Raw genomic sequence first — 18,698 nt, forward strand, 5'->3', positions numbered from 1 at the left:
AATAGATCTTGAGGACAGTCAGGGTAACACCGAGAAACCCTGACTTGACGTCCCCTCCCCCCCAAAAAACCCAACCAAGCAAAAACCTCCTAATGCTGGTTGTGGTGGCTCACACCTTTAATTCCAGCACCAGGGAGGCAGAGGCGGTTGGCTTTCTTCTGGTTCATTGCCAGCCTGGTCTACATAGTGAGCTCCAGGACAGCCACAGCAAAGACTGTCTCACCCTCACCGCCAAACAAAAATCCCTGGTTTCTCAGTTGTACCAATCATATTTCAAGTGCTCAGCAGCCATACAATTGCACAGTGCATACACAGAACATGCTGTGGAAAGTTCTGGTAGACAGTAATACTACATCTGCAGCTGAGATTCAGAAAATGAGTAGGAAATGCTTGTAAGAGTTCTGGTAACAAAAGTCTTATTGATGGTGGGTAGATTTTAAAAAAACAGTATTTTGTTCGAGGCCAGCCTGGTCTACAAGAGCTAGTTCCAGGACAGGAACCAAAAGCTACGGAGAAACCCTGTCTCGAAAAATCAAAAAAAAAAAAAAAAAAAAAAAACAGTATTTTGGAAGCTGGGTGGTGGTGGAGCATGCCTTAAATCCCAGCACTTAGGAGGCAGAGGCAGGTGGATCTCTGTGAGTTCAAGGCCAGCCTGGTCTACAGAGCTAGTTCCATGACAGATGCAAAAGCTACAGAGAAACCCTGTCTCAAAACATCAAAAAAGCAAAAAACAAACAAACCAAAAACAAAAGGTATTTTGGGGAAAAGGTGCCTATTCTAACCATGTACATATTTATTCTTGTCCTTCCCCAAAGAGCAGTGGTACAATTTAGATAGAGTTTACATTAGATTTTTATAATCTGAAGGACATAGATTATATGTGCAAATACTATGACAATTTATATTAAGGTACTTGAATATATATGGTGGATTCTGTCAGTCCTGGAACAATGGGCCATGGTAACCTGTTTTTTCTAAGCGCTGTAAACAGTTAACTTTAGTGTATAAAGTTAATTCTGAAATGTCTGTCTCACTAATCTCTTTTCTGAGGAGAAAACACCTAAGCAGGTTAAAAAGGATTTAAAAGAATTGCTTGCTTCTGTGTAAAAAGTTTAAAAAGTTAATTTTTATTAGAGAATATCACATAATACTGTTCCTTAACACTACTACCAAAAGATGACAGCAGTCTTTATGACCATTATAGTCCAAAGGGGGAGAGGGGTTACTTCCCATAGTTCAGGCAGGGGAGGCACTGTTGCCCTTGTAGAGATGACATCCATCAAAGAAAACAGGCTTCACTGGAGGCAGGCACTCCAGTAGGGAAGGTAAATTGACTGCCGGTGAAATAGCTTCCTCCCTCCAGCTGTTTTAGGCTTGAGCATAGATGTGGGATCACAGAAAAACCACCTGGGCTGGAGGTTTCACATCATTTTATTTTCCAGACTGTAGGATAACTCACTGTTTTTTTTTTAATAGAATCTTAATTCTTTTGCTCAGGTTAGCCTAAAACTTTCTAAGTAGTCTAGGCTAGCCTTCCATTTTCGGTGCTCTTTTTACTCCCAGATTCTTGAATGCTGGAAATTACAGGCAGGAGCCAGCATGCTTGGCTTCACTTAATCACTTATAAGAAGAGCCCTTAGTTAGGTCTTTGCTGTGCTGGGGCATAGTTTTTCCTTCTACATGTTCAGTTAGGCATCCTAAGATGATGACACTGCAGTCAGTCCTCAAGGGCTTATGGAAGAATCTCAGGAGACCATCAATCGGAATCCAGATCATGGGGGTTATCATAGCCAAACTCCTTCTGTACATCCAAAGGGTACTTACTCCACACCAACTGCCTGCTGCTGCTTTCCTCCTCGCTGAGGCTGTTGTATTCATTAGAGCCTATAAGGAGATAAGGACTTTATTCTCCATAAAATGCGTGCTCGAGTCAATATATATGGAGTGTACAGGTGTGGTGGTCAGATGACAATTTGTGAAAGCTGGTGCTGCTTCCATAGCAAGGGTTCTGGAGATCCAACTCATGTTGCTAGACTTGCTGGCCGGTATGTTTGGTTTTCTTCCCCAAGAGAGGGTTTCTGTCTAGCTGTGGCTGTTCTGGAACTCACTTTGTAAACCAGACTAGCCTTAACTCGGGTCCATCTGTCTCCCAAGTGCTGGAATTAAAGGCATGCACTACCATGCCGAGTTCTCTTATTTATTTTTTAATGTATCTGAGTGTTTTTCATGAATGTATGTATGTATGTGCATCCCATGTATGCCTGGTGCCCACAAAAGTCGGAAAAGGATGTAGGGTTCCCTGGAACTGAATGGAATGGAAATTGATGGTTGTGAGCTGCCACTGACACAACTCAGAGAACCTAGATCTTTTCAAAAAGTTGCCAAAGCTCTTAGACATTAAGCATCTTTCCAACCCTGTCGATACTTTCTTGCTTGATGGGAATAGGGGAAAGAATGTGCTACACAATCTACCAAATGCTAAAGCTGATCCAATATTGTCTCAGTTTTTGAGAGAAAATGATGTTCAAGAAGTGAAATGACTTCTCATACATAGGCAGTAACTAGTTAAAAATTAGGACCTAGTAGTTCTGTACCCCAGTATATTATACCCCAGTAGTTCCCCTGGAAAGAGAGGGAAAGCCAGCCATTTGCAACATACCCATCAATGAAACATCTTCCCTTCAGTCTTTACTCCTACCAGTCCCTCCCCATCTGGGTTGCTACCCACCTCTAGAATCTTCATCACTGCTTTCTTCATCTGGGTACTCATTGCGCCAATTATTCTCACTGTTTTCATCATCATCATCATCTTCATATGTATCTTCTGGTTGCTGATCTTCATTCACCTGAGCATCTCAACATAAACACCAGTTTAAGTCTAAAACCTCTAAGTTATGTTCCTTATGGAAAGCTACTGGCATAAGGGCGGATTAAAGTAAAGGTACAATGTAAAAATGGCAGATTCAAGTTCATCTGACTCTGCTTTACAGGAGACTGTATGATCTTAACTCCACTCTAGCTGCAGACACCACATTCCAATATCATTAGAGGGTGATGAGTGTAGAGGAGGTAGTGGCATTCATCTTCAGATTCTTGAAGGACTGGGTGATGCCAAAGGTCAAAAGGTCAGGATCAGAATAAATAGTACAGGGGAGCAGGATTAGAGACAACATAGTTGTCTAAGGTGAGCGCAACTTATCTGCAAAATTGGTAATAGAGGTCCCCAATGGCACCCACAGAGATCCACCTGTTTCTGCCTCCCCAGTGCTGGGATTAAAGGCCAACCACTGCCCAGCTAAACTGTTTTTAAAGCAAAGTTTTTCTATTCATTCATTTGTTTATTTGGTTTTTCAAGACAGCGTTTCTCTGTAGCTTTGGAGCCCGAACTGAAACTTGCTCTGTAGACCAGGCTGGGCTTGAACACACAGAGATCTGCCTGCCTCTGCCTCCTGAGTGCTGGGATTAAAGACATGCGCCACCACTGCCCAGCTTATTTCTAATTTTTAAAAGACTTAAGTGTATGAGTGCGCATGTACATTTTCATGCCAGAAGAGGGCATCAGATCCCACTATAGATGGTTGTGAGCCATCATGTGGTTGCTGGGAATTGAACTTGGGACTTCTGAAAGAGTAGCCAGCTCTTAAGCCCAAATCTTAACATTTTTTTTTTTTAAAAAAATGGAGTTAGGATGTTAAGGAAATTTTCATTTTCTCTTCTGAGACAGGGTCTTACTATATAGGCCTGACTGGCCTAGAGCTTGCTCAGGATGGTTTCACAGAAACCTGCCTGCCTCTGTCTCTTAAATGCTGGGATTCAAGATGTATACCAGCATGCCTGGCTATTTTTTAAAATTTAAAATGTTGCTGGGTAGTGGTGGCGCATGCCTTTAATTCCAGCACTTGGGAGGCAGAGACAGGGAGTTTGAGGCCAGCCTGGTCTAATAGAGCGAGTTCCAGGGCAGGTTCCAAAGCTACAGAGATAACCCTGTCTCAAAAAACCAAAACCAAAAATAAGTAAATAATAAAAAATTTAACTGTTTCTATTCTTGGGGGATGGTGAGATGACTCAGCAATTAAGAGCACTTGATAATTTTTTTTTTTTTTTTGGAGACAGGGTTTCTGTGTATAGCTTTGGCTGTCCTGGAAGTCACTCTGTAGACCAGGCTGGCCTCAAACTCAGAGATCCACTTGGCCTCTGCCTCCTTAGTGCTGCCATCGCCTCTCAGCAAAGCACTTGATTTTTTTTTTTTTTTTTGATGAGGACCTAGGTTCAATTCCTAGCACCTACTTTACTCCTTATAATTTTCTATAAGTTCACTTCCAGAAGATCTAACACACTCTTCTGGTCTCTGGGCATCAGCATGCAAATGGTTTGAAAGTGGTAGGCAGAGAACACATAAAAGTTTTGTTTTGTGTTTTTTCTTTAAGTCAGGGTTTTTCTGTGTAACCGCCTGGCTGTCCTAGAACTTGCACTGTAAATCAGGCATAGAGAGCCGCCTTCCTTTGCCTCTCAAGTGCTGGGATTCTCAACACCACCGCCCGATAAGTTTTTTTTGTTCTTATTCATACTAATGACTAGTTTTGACAATTCTGGGACTCAAACCTAGGTCCTCTTCAAAAAGACATCAAGATTCCAAGACATCTGAAGATTGATTATGAACAAAACTTTCCGAGTAGGTAGTCTGCATTTAATATATTTGCTGCATTAAACAAGGGTTTCTATGGACGATTTAGAATAGAATTTTCCTTTTAAGCAAAAACAAGAACTAGAACAATGTTTATTAAAGAGTGGATTCTAGCCAGGCAGTGGTGGCACATGCCTTTAATCCCAGCACTTGGGAGGCAGAGGCAGGTGGATCTCTAAGTTTGAGGCTAGCCTGGTCTACAAAGCAAGTTTCAGGATAGCCAGAGCTGTTATACAAAGAAACACTGTCTTCAAAAGCCAAAAACAAAACAAAAAAACCCCCAAACATCAAGAGTAGAGTCCATAGCCAGGTGTCTCTGGTGTTATCTGCTTGTAATCCCAATATTGGGGAAGCTGAGGCAATTTAGATCGCCAAAGTTCAAGGCCTGCTGGGCTACATAGTGATACTGTTTCAGAAACAAAAGGGGGGACTAGAACATGGCTTAGTAGATAAAATACTTGCTGTACAAGCTTAAGCACCAGAGTTTGGATATCCAGAACCCATGTAAAGCTGGGTGGGCTGGGTAGCCTGCCTGAGATCCCAGCACAGAATCAGAGATATGCACCCCTGGAGCAATCTGTTTCATTAATTTATTAGGTTTGGAGAGCTCTGGCTTCAGTGAGAGACCCTACTGCAAGGAAGACACTGAATTTTAACTTTGGGCCTCCATGTGCTCCAATAAACAGGAACATGCGTTCACACATTGCCCCCACTCCCAAACTTTCTAAAGGGGGACAGTGAAGGAAGCCAGAAATGGTGGTACAAGTCTATATTACCAGCATTTGTATTCTGGACATAGAAGGATCAGAAATTTATTTCTAGGTACACAAGCAAGTTTGAAGCCAGTTTGGGCTACATGAGACCCTATCTCAACAAGGAAGGATAGCAAGATGACTTAGTGGTTAAAGGTACTTGCTACCATGCCTGATGACCTAAGTAAGTTTGATCCCAGGAGCCAACATGGTAGAAAGAACAAGTTGTCCTCTGACTTCCACACGTACCATGGCATACATACTAATTAAAATTAATTTTAAAATTTAAGAGCAAACAAAACCAAAAAAGAGTAAGGTCTAGGAAGTCAAAGCACCCTGATACATGTCTTCCTTCTCTTGGACCCCTTACCAGCTCCCACTCCTGGCTGTAGGGCTGCACAGACAGGATGTCCTCAATCCATTCTAGAGGGGCCATTTCCATAGAGTAAATGTCATATACATAGTCATCATCGTGCTTTGGGTCCTTCTGGGGCTCCACTTGTGGTCCATCTTCAGAAATAGTCAGCCTCTCACGGATCAGCTCTACAGAATTGCAGAGGATCACATCTGGATCAGATGTCTACAAAGAAAACAGATGACAGCAATAAGAGTCAAATAATGTTCTAAGGATTGGGTAAGTGAAGGTCTGTTACTGTCTTTCATGCGGTGTTCAAGATGCTTTTTATATTGTTTTGAGTCAGGCTACATTTCACTATGTAGTCATGACTGGCAGGGAACTTGCGGTATACACCAGACAGGCCTCTGCCTCCCAACTACTGGGAGTGCAGGTGGTATTCCAGATTCTTATCTCCACACATGCCTAGTCTCTTCCTGCTTCTACAGGTTTTTTTTTTTGATACTCTTTGCTATTATGTTCTTCCTTAGGCCCACAACAACAAAAGCAGCATTCTGCATGGTTTCTGCTTCAAGTTCCTGCCTTTCCTAAACCCTTTACTACCCTGTTACTTTTTTTTTTAATATTTATTTATTTATTATACAATATTATGTCAGTGTATATGCCTGCAGGCCAGAAGAGGGCACCAGATCCCATTACAGATGGTTGTGAGCCACCATGTGGTTGCTGGGAATTGAACTCAGGACCTTTGGAAGAGCAGACAATGCTCTTAACCTCTGAGCCATCTCTCCAGCCCTACCCTGTTACTTTTGTTCAAAACGTATCGCAGCAACAGAAAGGAAACCAGGACGGTACTACATGGGTGTGCCAAGATGCACACATGAGCCCTAGGGATTGTACCTTTACCTGTTGAGCAATCTCACCAGCCCTCAGAAAAGTTATTTTTAATGTCTGCATATATGCCCTCATATTTTCAGTTATATTACACAGAGCACATTGTACTGTTAAACACATATTTCCCATGCTGCAGATCTTTAAGATTATCAATCTTAATACTCCAAATCACTGTGTATGTCTATTGCTTTAAAATGTTTATATGCGTGTTATGTGCATACGCCTCTTTGTCTAGATGCACACTACTTGTACACTGTGCCTGGGCCGCAGACGGTACTGGGTCTACTTGAAACTGCTGTTTTAAGGTGTCTTATGCCTTTTAAGGTGCTGGGAACTGAACCCAGGTCCTCATGATGAAACAGCAAGTAAGCTGCTGAGCCATCTCTCTATAGCCCCATGTATTATCTAGGTCTTGAATTAATTATTAGCCTTCATAAACAGTATTGAAATGAGTATGTCATTTCTGTATTTGAAAAATGGTGATAATCTTGGGGAAAACAAGCCCTTACCTAATTTCACTGCCACTCCATTTAAAAAGTAGAGATGACCCTGAAAGCACCAACACTTAACACTATTTGAGGGCTGCATGTCAGTCAACCAGTGGAAGGAAAGGAACTTGCTCTGGTCCACTGACTATAGGTACAGATTATCTTTCCTAGGAAGAACAGACACACATGCGGTTAACTGCAATAGCAGATTGTTTCCTTAGAGTGACACCTGTAGCCTATGGCATGCAGACTACCTGCAGCCCTACCACACCTTCTTCCTTCACAGCTGTAACTGTGTCGTGCAGACCACCTGCATACAGCTCTACCACACCTTCCTCCTTCACAGCAGTTCTGCCTCAAAGTCAGTGGTTTTCAACTTGTTGGTTGCGACCTCTTTGGGGGTAGCACATCAGATATACTGCATATCAGATATTTACATTACAATTTTTTTTTCTTTTTTTTTTTTTCGAGACAGGGTTTCTCTGTGGCTTTGGAGCCTGTCCTGGAACTAGCTCTTGTAGACCAGGCTGGTCTCGAACTCACAGAGATCCACCTGCCTCTGCCTCCCGAGTGCTGGGATTAAAGGCGTGCGCCACCATCGCCCGGCCTACATTACAATTCTTAACAGTAACAGAATTACAGTTATGAAGTAACAACAATTTTTTTTTCCTTTTTTCCAGAGTCAGGGTTTTACTGTGTACCCTGGCTATCCTGGAACTAGCTCTGTAGACCAGGCTTGCCTCTGCCTCCTGAGTGCTGGGATTAAAGGCATGTACCACCACTGCCTGGTACAATGAAATAACTTTATAGTTCGGGTCACAACACGAGGAACTATATTAAAGGATCTTAGCATTAGGAAGGTTGAGAACCACTGCTCTAATATGGTAACATTTCCACAAATTAAGGTTATCTACTTTTTTTCAAAGTATTATGCTTGCTTTTCTTGGATCACCCTAAGAAACTCCAGTTTTGTAAGTTTATGTATTATTTAATCACCAACCAAACTTTTAGCAAGCACACAAATCAGCTGGTGGCTACTAGTCTTCCAGGCACACCAGCATCAATAGTTAGCATAGTGTTTACCATATATTCACCAGGAGGCACTGTTCTGTCTTCCTGCAATATTAAGTCAGTCACCTCTCCAGAAAGAAGACATGTGGTCAGACATTAGTGAACTATACAAAGCCAGGTGCAGCAGAGCTGTAGAAAATGGCCTTTAATCTAACCTAGAATTCCATACCAATGAGACACAAACACTCCTGGCATCACCGCTCTACTCCCGAGAGAACGTTGAGCACCAAAGACATTCTACTGGGAGCTTGTCTTCTTGCCAGAACTGGCCTTTGGGTTAAGAAAAGCCCATACCTCAACTACTGACAAAGATACAAAATATCTATAAGTGGATGAAACAGGATTGTCTTTTCTTGCCAAGACAGGGTAGGATAGTTCTAAAAGGTTTCTTGCCTTTAATAATGGTATGCCAGTTATGTTAGGCTTTAGCCAAAGTTGGTTGACTCAACTTTGCAAATGAGACTTTGGGTGATTGCCCAGGTAGTCAGTTGTCTCTGTCATTTGTTGCACATTTTGGATATTTCTCGTTTGTTAAGTAATATTACTTCCCTTCTCAGATCTTTGACGGAGTTGAAGATTAGATAATTGTAGTTACTCTCTACATTATTTAGACTCCTTGAAATAGAATGTTTAGTATATTTGTTATTTGTTCCTATTGCATACAGTTGTGTTTGGTTTGGCTCTATCTTATTTAGACAAAAGGGGGAGATGTAGGGGAAGCCCCAGCCAATCACCTTGCTTGTAGGGCGGGATCCCCTGAGGATATTTTTTACTTATAAATATTGCGGGTGTGCTCCCCACCTTCCCTTCTTCTGTTTTCCTGTTCTCTGTGGGAACCTCGGTCTTGTAAGTCCTTCATTTATTAAAGCTGAATATTTTATTATAATTTCTGTCTGCCGTTCATTTACGCCGTAACAGCAATGCATACCTTTAATCCCCGTATGTGGATGTGTCAGAGGCGGGCAGCTCTCTGACAGCCTTGTCTACACAGAGAGACCCTATCTCAGAAAGAAACAAACAGACACAGAAAAGTCCAGATAACACAGCTAGAAATCCCTCACCCATGCTTCTATGAGCAATCTAAAGTAAACTCATGGGAACACATACACAATCAAAGACCATAGCAATAACAGTAGAATAATAACAGGGTTCACTGAGAAGAGGGGCTGGGAAGAAATGAGTAGAACGAAGACGGGTAGAGGGAGCGAATACGCTCAAAAGACAGTATAGATGTACAAAAATGTCCGAATGAATAGTCAATGCATGCTAATAAAACTTTTTTGAAAAAGTTAAGAACAAAATGGTGATAAAAGTATCTAATTAATAGTATTTTGGGAGATTAAACAAATTAAAGGAAAATAAGAGTTTGGTGAAGACCACTTGCCCCAAAAGCAATGCAAAACAAAGCCCAAACAGAAACTCAGTATATAGCACAACTTAGAAAACCAAGTTATCTTTTGTTAATGCCATAGTTGTGTACTTTTGTTGAATTATTTATCTAGGTTAAATCTTAGAAGTATAATTATTAAGAAAACATACCCCCCCCCATAGGGTTTCCTCTGTGTAACAGTCTTGTGTGTCCTGGAACTTAATTTGTAGACCAGGCTGATCCTGAACTCACAGAGATCCACCTCTGCCATACAAGTGCTGGAGCTAAGGGCATGTGCCACCACCACCTGGCTCCAATGTGCTTGCTGGCCTCTATAGAGGGTCTGTCTGCCATACTCCTCTTGCCATAGTATTCCACTAATACAGAACCATAGCAATTGAGCAGGCTGACCATAGTCCAAATCTCTCAAGTTGTGAACTTAAAAAAAAAAATTCCTTTGTCAGGGCAACGAAAGTCTAACATAATCTCTAACTAATAATGTATATATCTTAAATAGGCCCAAATCTACTTTTTTGAAAGGCCTACAACAATTTATTTTGAGACCTGGTCTCACTGTATAGCCCTGGCTGGTCTTGAATACAAAGACATCTTCATTCCTCTGTCTCCTGAGTGCTGGTATTAAAGGCCTGGACAACTACATCAACACACCCCCCCTCCCCGCCCCCCATGAGGCGTGTGGTGGTACATCCCTGTAATCCCAGCGCTGAGGCAGCTGAAGCAGGAGGACCGCTGTGGGCACAGGTTTGCTTGGGATATATTGCCAGTACTCTGTCAATCAGGGATACACAGCGAAACTCTCAAGGAAACAACTATAACAAAACCCAAACAGGCAAAACAGGGTTTTTAGAGTGGGTTATCCATCCTCAGAGTTTATGCTGTCTCTGCCTTTGGGAGTAGAACAGAGACATTCAGTACTCACTCTGCAGCAGTCTGTGGCAGCCGCCTCTGGGTCTCCCTCCTCGTGGACCAGGTCCAACAACTGGAAGCCTGCATCCCCATCAGCTTCTGACACACACTGGGACTCCAAACCACTGGAGGTCCCTGAGGATCGGTGGTTGGAGACTACCCTGTAGCGGCCCTCTTTACGGACCTCGCGAACCGAGGCGCGAAGGTCGCGGCGGATACGCAGCTGGCTGCTCCGGGACGGGCGCAGGGCAGCCCGCACAAGCTGCTGGATGGGCTCCTCCTGAGGGGCGACAGGAAAAGGATGACGGCCCGGGCAGCGTTCAAAGCTCCTTTCCTGAGTCCACCCCCACCTCTTACCTGGGAGCGCACGGTAGCAACCAACCGGAAGACATTACTCTCAGCCGCTGTCTTCGGACCCTCCGGCGTCTCCTGAGCAGACGACTGGACCTCGCCGCTCCGGAGGCGTTTACAAGCCAGCACGAGAGCTTCTGCAGGCTCCGCGTTACGCTTCCGCTTCACGCGCAACACCGCAGTCCTGCCGGCCTCCATAGCGAGCTGTCGCGAAGCACTGTGGGAAGGCGCGGGGTGTGACGGGAGGACTGCGCCGCGTGGAACGTCACGCCTACGCACGGAGGCCCCGCCCCCGGGTCGAGGGTGAGGCCCAATGGCCGCCGCAGTGGCGGCGAGAGGCGTGCAGCCCACAGCGGGTGAGCTCTTGGCGGTGCTTGGGAGGTAGGGCCGTGGCTGTTCCCGGGTGCGGTCAGCTTTCGGACCTCATTTCTAAGGCTCTGGCGCTGGGCCCTGGCGTGGGTGTATTCGGGTCCCCGGGTTACTTCAGGACTTTGCCGGAGTCCACGTGGAGTTGTTGAAGCACCCTGGCGGACAGGTCCGCCCAGCCCCGGCAGTCCGCTTGGGTGATCGTCCTTTCTCAAAATGTGCCTGAGCATAGAGCAGGGTCTGGGCCACCAGACTGGTGCCTTCGGTCCCTGAACCGGTCAGCCGTTCTCTCATTCGGGATGGCTTTCTTAGTGTTCTGAGTAGCTGGAAACCGTGCAGTTTCCATCACTTGCCCGCAGTAGTGCTGTAAATGTGTGTGCCCTACGCAGTCATGCTTTTTATTAAAACTCCGGAGAGACCCTCAGTGCGCTTCTAAGTGTGCTCTTAGTTAAACCGTGGCGACGTGACAGATAAGTGTGTTTAGTATGCTGAGGAATGACCCCTTGGACACTCCTGCTCTCTCCTGTTAGCTCATTGCTTGGCTCTCTTTTTGCCTTCTCACTCGCCTTCACCTGAGGGCTGCACCCGGATGAACTTGTGAGGCGCTTTTGATCCTGTTGGACTTTCTGAAGAGCGCCAAAGTTTCCTTTCCAAACAGCATTATATATCACTATGGTTTCTCTCTCTCTCTCTCTCTCTCTCTCTCTCTCTCTCTCTCTCTCTCCAGTGTTTCACTGTAGTTCTGACAGCTGTGGAACTCATAGAGAGCCTCCTGCCTCTGCCTTCTAAAGACATGCACCATCTCGTTATATTTTGTTCTTGTTTTTGTGACAGGCCTCCGGTGTTGTCCAGGCTGGTGTCAATCTTTCCACCTTGGCCTCCTGAGTGCTGGGACTCTCGATGTGCTACCACACCTGGCTGTTATCATAGTTCTTGATGGGATATGCTGCATAGAAAATGAGATCACTCTCGCTGGAAATATTAAAATACTGAGTAGTATTTTTTTGGAGATTGGGGCTGTCACTATGTAGTTCTTGCTGGCCTAGAGCTTTCTGTGTAGATCATGCATGCTGGCCTTGAATTTAACAGATCCTCCTGCCTTTCTTCCCCAGAGTTGAGATTGAAGACTTGTGCCATCATTAATCAAATTCTTAGGTGACTTTGAATTTTTTGCCTGTTTCTTGATCTTTTTTCCCCTTTTGTTTTCTTGTCCCTTGCTTTCACTATAGGCATTAGAACTGATTAGGTTTCTGATATCCAGATCTGTTTCTGTGCAAACATTGAGGAGCCAGTTGGCACCATGAAGGTCTTCTGTGGCCGTGCCAATCCAACCACGGGATCCCTGGAATGGCTGGAGGAGGATGAACACTATGATTACCACCAGGAAATTGCCAGGTAACATGGGATGCTTCTCAGTTGGCTGCAGGCGGCGAGGGCTCAAAGACATTAATATAGTTTTGAGGAAGATTTTGGATATTGTTTTCTGAGGAGTTGAGATGTTGAATAGGAAAATAAAACATTTGCTGAAAGCAGTGTGGGACGTGGGTTGGAGAGAGAGGGGAGTGGGAGGTTACTGTAATCCTAAAGTAGAAGCAGTGGAGGGGAGAGGAAAAACCAGCCTGGAGGAACTTGAGTTTAATAACTCACTGTATGCAGTAAGGGAGACAAAGTTCAAGAAGGACCAAGATGTCTTCTGGTTAGAGGGACTCAGAGGACGGAGATGTCACTCCCTGAGAGAAGGGGAGGCAGTATTCTAGAGGGAAAGGTGTTGGACATGAGGGGTTAAGGTTTGGACATTCAGATGGGGATGTTAGTAGAGTCTTGAGACACAGAATTTGTAGAACTTGGGAAAGTTGAAATTGAGAGACAGTGCAGCATCTCAATAAAGGAGGGTCTGGAATGTAAAATCAGGATAAGCTGAGGAGGCAGAAACAGAACCAGAAGGAAAGTTGGGATGGAAAGAAAAGGGAAGTTTAGGGAAGAAGGAGTGGCTGTTAGGGTCAGGCTGCCAAGAAGGCCTGAGGACTGCTGACCATTAGCAACAGCTGTGTGAGTGGCTGGAAAAGCCAGGAAGCAGTGAGTGGATGTGTCTTTAAAAAGTAGGCAGAGCTGCAGAGATGGGTCAGCAGTTAAGAGGGCAGGCAGTTCAACCTCTTGTAACTAGCTCTGGAAGATCTGATGCTCGCTTCTGGACTCTGGGTACTTGGCACTCACAGGTACATGTATCCACACACAGATAGACTCATACGTATATAATTAAAACTAAAACAACTTGGCGCCGGGCGGTGGTGGCACACGTCTTTAATCCAAGCACTTGGGAGGCAGAGGCAGGCGGATCTCTGTGAGTTCGAGACCAGCCTGGTCTACAAGAGCTAGTTCCAGGACAGGCTCCAAAACCACAGAGAAACCCTGTCTCGAAAAAGCAAAAAACAAAAAAAACCAAAAAAACCCAACTTGGATTTTTTTGTATTTTATTTATTTTTTAAGATTTATTTAGTTATGTAGTTTATGTATATGAGTACCCTATTTGCATGTATTTCTGCATGACAGAAGAGAACATCAGACAGAACAGCACATCAGGATCCCATTATAGATGGCTATGAGCCGCCATGTGGTTGCTAGAAATTGAATTCAGGACCTCTGGGAGAGCAGTCAGTGCTCTTAACTGCTGAGCCATCTCTCCAGCCCCGATTTTATTTATTTTTGAGGCAGGATCTTGGTATGTGTCCTTGGTATGTAGACCAGGTTGGCCTTGAACTCACAAAAATCTACTGGTCTCTGCTTCCTAAGTGCTAGGGTTAAAGGCAAGTGCCACTCCATCTGGCTCTTAATTATATGCATGTACCTGAATGTACGTTTGTGCAGCACATGTGTACAGGGCCCACGGAGGTCAGAAGAGGGCATTGGATCCTCTGGTACTAGAGTTAGACAGTTGTGAGCCACCATGTGGGTGCTGGGAATCAAACCTTGGTTCTTTGCAAAGCAATAAGTGCTCTTAACTGCTGAATCATCTCTCTAGCCCCCAGAATCTATATTAAAATCAAACAAATGGGTGTGGTGATGTCTGCTTGTAATCTCAGCTCTGCAGAAGTGGAGACAGGAGGATCCCTGGGACTTGCTGGTCAGCTAGTCTATTCTAGTTGATAAGTTAGGCCAGCGAGAGACCTTGACTAAATATAAATGAGGATGACTGGAGATTTTCCTCCAGTTTCCACGTGCATGTGCAGATGTGTGCTTGTGCACCGCACACGTATGAATGTGCACACAACATACCAAGTGAATAGGGAGCACATTTTCAACAGTACGTGAATTTATCTTAGGTTGAAATCCTAATTAGCACCAAATAAATGTATTTTTCTTTATTCTTGGCTTGGTTGGTTTTATTCTCAGTCAGAAATAGCAAAACATTGAAAATAACATAGATGTCTATCAACATTGTTAGGCAAACCTGTGGCTTATGTATATAGCAAAAAATAGTGCAAATGGGAAGGCAGGAACGAAGTTCTTTATTTTCATTTCATCCTCCACTGGTAGAGTGGTCTTCACAATATTTTATATGAAAATGCAAGTAGAATTATACTGCTTTTGTGTCAGAAATAAGGTGTTGCTTATTTTTCATAAAAAGCCCTGGAAGAGGAGATGGAAACTGATGAAAGTTATCTGTAGACAGTACAAATGGGACTGGGTGTGTGTTTGTCATGTTTGGTTTCAATGTTAACTTGCCACAATTATAATTGACTCACCTAAGTAGGAAGCTGCTCCTGAAGGATTTTTCCTCTTGATGAGGTAGGAAGGTGCACCCTGATTGCGAATGTCACCTTTTGGTAGCACCCAGGTGAAAAAGGGTATTTCAGTAGAGCATTGGTGGTGCACACCTTTAATCCCAGCACTTGGGAAGCAGAGCCAGTCCCCAGAGCTACAGAGAAACCAAAACAAAAAGGGTATTTTCGGAAGGAAGTTTCCCCTATTTACTTGCTTGGCCTTCTGTCCTGCCAATGAGGCAGTTTGCTCTGCTGTTGCTACTTCCTTCTCTGATAGCAGATGAGAAAGCCAGAGTTTCAGTGGAGTAGAAACCAGGCACTCTTCCAGCGACTTTCTGGGCTCCAGGTGCCAGACTGGACTACTGGGGCACCCACCTTGTGGATTAAGTAACTACTGGTTGTAGCCCCCAGTGAGTGACAGCTATTCTGGGACTACTCTAACTTTTGAGACATCCAACTTTAAGGACCAGGTAACTACTGGTTCTCAACATTTCAGGTGTGACTTAGCTGGTGTTACTATTTTAAAGCTCACTCACTTAATGAATTTTTTTTGCGGGGTGGGGTGGGGGTGTGTGTGCAGGAGATTTTCTTCCAGTGCACACTTACAAACCTTTAGATTGCATATGTGCATATGGAACAAGTAAGTTTTATTACCCAACTCATTTTTGTCTTTTGTATCTTTGTCCAAAGATGCTTAAAGAAGGAACTAGCATCACTATTTTTATTTTGTCACAAATCTTCAAAGCTTTCATGCACAGAGTCACTAAATTCCCTATACCCTACAAGAGGAGAATTGGGAATCAAATGCGTTTATCTCGATAAGTTCTTTTAATAGTGCATGCCATGGATTTTCAGTGCTTCCATACTGTCTGAGGAACTTTTTTGTTTGCTTTTCAAGACAGGATTTCTCTTTGTAGCCCTGGCTGTCCTGGAACTTGCTCTGTATTCCACACTGGCCTCCAAGTTTGCCTGCCTCTGCCTCCCAAGTTCTGGTGATTAAAGGTGTGTATCTAAGGAGTTTTTGTGACTGTAGCTGAAGAACCTGTCCAGACACTAGAGAAAATCATTCTTACAATTCCCTTTCTCCAGAACCACTCCTGATACCATATTTGTTTTAGTCGGGGTCCTCTAGAACAACATAATCAAATATATATATATATATATATATATATATATATATATATATATATATATTTGATTATATATATATACTATATATATATATAGTATCAGAATATCTGTATAGCTCAGAATTTAAAAGATTTTTAAAAAATTTTATCTTAGCCGGGCAGTGGTGGCGCACGCCTTTAATCCCAGCACTCGGGAGGCAGAGGCAGGCGGATCTCTGTGAGTTCGAGGCCAGCCTGGTCTACAAGAGCTAGTTCCAGGACAGGAACCAAAAGCTATGGAGAAACCCTGTCTTGAAAAAAAAAAAAAATTATCTTGTGTATATGGTGCTCTATCTGCATATATGCCTGCATGCCAGAAGAGGGCACCAGATTCCATTATAAATGGCTTTGAGCTACTGTGTATTTGCTGGGACTTGAACTCAGGATTTCTGGAAGAACTGCCAGTGCTCTTAATCGCTGAATCATCTTGCCAGCCCATGTTTCAGAATTTATTAGGTTGATAGTTAAAAGCAGTCCAAGCTGGTGATGGCATAACCTTTAAGCTGAGCCCATGGGAACTACATAGAGGCAGGTAGACCTCCTTGTGTTCCAAGAAAAACTTGATCTTGGTGGTGCACGCCTTTAATTCCAGCACTTGGGAGGCAGAGGCAGGTGGATCTCTGAGTTCGAGGCCAGCCTGGTCTATGAAATGAGTTTCAGGACAGCCAGGACTGTTACACAGAGAAACCCTGTCTTGAAAAATCAAAACCAAACAAAAGAAAAACCCCCAGTCAATTGAAAATCAAAACAAGCAAGAACAGCTTGGTCTATGTATGAAGTTCCAGGCCCGCCGAGGATACATAGTTGAGAATCTATCTCAAAACCAAGACAGACAAAAAAGCTAACCAACACAGTGGGGTGAACGGTGAACAAAGTGAGGATTCTTAGGATTATACCCTCGTCTTCATTCAACGCATGTAGACAAGTACGTATTCTATCATTGAGTCACAGCCGCGGCTCCCTCCTAAGCTTGCGAATAAAGTAAGCACAGGAAGGACTGTAGGTGGTTCAGAGGGAGAAGTATTTCAGGACAGTGTTAGAACTGCCTGCGGTGGAGTTGGTTCAGGGGTTGCTCTCTGAACTCCGCCTTAACCTGGCTTGGTGTCTGTAGAAAATTTGCATCTCAGATAAACTTTCCCAGCTGTGCTGGCCGAAAACTGGAGGCCTCTTTTGCTGAGTGCCTCAGCTTCCCCTGGAGTTCCCAGAAAGCATCTTTGGGCTGTGGCCTGAATCCTGGGTATTCACAGGGTTTCCAGCTTCTACTTTCCTTTAGTTATTTACCTGTTTGTACTTGTTGGGGATCTAATTGAGGACTTTAGAGATGCTAGATGCTAGGCATGTATTGTGCCACTGAGTTCCGCCCTTGGCCCCAGTTTCCAGAATTTTTAGTTGCTGTGGTAGAAAATATGGATGCAATTTTCTTCCTTTTTTTTTTTTAATTTGTCTATTTATTTTACATCCTGGCCATAGCCTCCCCGCCCCATTTTCCTCTCCTGGTTTCTCTCCCCAACCCCCTTCCCATCCTCATACCCTCCTCTTTCATCTCTATCCAGGAAAGGGCACATCTCCTATGGAAATCAGTAAAACATGGCATATCAAGTTACAGGGGGACTAATCACCTACCCGTGTATTGAGGTTGGGCAAGGTGACCCAGTTATAAGGAGTAGGGCCCCTAAAGCCTGTATAAGAGTCAGAGACAGCCCCTGTTCTCACTGTTAGGATCCCATAAGAGGCCCAAGCTACACAGCTGTAACGTATGTGCAAAGTGCCTAGGTCAGTCCCATGCAGGTTCCCTGGTTGTCAGTTCAATCTCTTGGAGCTCCTATGAATCCAGGTTAGTTGATAGTGTGAGCCTTCTTGTGGATCCTTGACCCCTCTGGTTCCTATTCTCCTTCAAACTCTGCCTAATGTTTTGGCTTTGCGTCTCTACATCTGCCTCTCTGATGTCAGTTGGGCAAGGCACCAGTCTGGCACAGGAGATGGCCTGAAAGTTCAGGCTACATATCCACTATTGCTGGGAGTCTAACCTGGGGCCCTTCCCATAGACTCGTGGGAGAGTACCCTGCACCAGGCTTCTGCTCAACCCTGAAATGCCCCTCCTAACAGTCCTCCTCAGCCTCCTCCAGCATGATTGCTCATGTTCCCATCCCCACCTGCCCTCAGTCACTCACGAAATCTCTTTATCTGATTGTCTTCCCTTTACACACCATATTTAGCTTATTTTCCCCGATGATGTGATATGAACTAAAATATGGATGTTACTTTCTTCTCTTTACATGGTATAGCCAGTCATTTCCCCCTGATGTGATGTGAACTTCTGAGCCTGGTGACCCTCACATACACAGCAGCTATATGGTGTCCTTTTCCCAGTTCCTTTTCCTAGTGTGGATGTGTACAAGTATCATTCAAGGTTAGGTCAAGTGTTAGAATTATTGAGTGTTATAATATGGGGTGTTCATGGTTATAGGTTACTATTATAGGCTAATGGGTGGGCCAGTGAAATGGGTCAGC

At 44.0% G+C, this 18,698-nt stretch overlaps 2 protein-coding genes across 5 annotated transcripts in view; one reads left to right on the top strand and one right to left on the bottom strand.

The window, feature by feature from the left end:
• Positions 1-1,104: 1,104 nt before the first annotated feature.
• Slc7a6os (solute carrier family 7 member 6 opposite strand) lies at positions 1,105-11,118 on the bottom strand. The gene is made up of 5 exons (XM_041649653.1): positions 10,898-11,118; positions 10,554-10,820; positions 5,807-6,016; positions 2,729-2,846; positions 1,105-1,884 (listed from the first exon to the last, which is right to left on the bottom strand). Exons 1-5 carry the CDS (start codon positions 11,087-11,089, stop codon positions 1,757-1,759), a joined length of 915 nt encoding a protein of 304 aa, XP_041505587.1. The 5' UTR covers positions 11,090-11,118; the 3' UTR covers positions 1,105-1,756.
• A 15-nt stretch (positions 11,119-11,133) lies between these two features.
• Positions 11,134-18,698, top strand: part of Prmt7 (protein arginine methyltransferase 7) — a 41,314-nt gene continuing 33,749 nt past the window's right edge. The window contains exons 1-2 of one of the 4 annotated variants that reach the window (XM_041649642.1): positions 11,134-11,247; positions 12,487-12,652. In XM_041649642.1, the coding sequence (XP_041505576.1) occupies positions 12,558-12,652 (95 nt within the window). In that variant the 5' untranslated portion in view covers positions 11,134-11,247; positions 12,487-12,557. Of the gene's footprint in view, positions 11,273-11,408; positions 11,427-12,183; positions 12,251-12,486; positions 12,653-18,698 lie in introns of those variants that run through there. The other 3 variants (XM_041649643.1, XM_041649646.1, XM_041649644.1) reach the window with 3 other exon arrangements.

This window comes from Microtus oregoni, unplaced genomic scaffold, assembly GCF_018167655.1.
Source record: "Microtus oregoni isolate MIOR12 unplaced genomic scaffold, Mior012 000004F_ref0000308, whole genome shotgun sequence".
Taxonomy (NCBI): Eukaryota; Metazoa; Chordata; class Mammalia; order Rodentia; family Cricetidae; genus Microtus; species Microtus oregoni.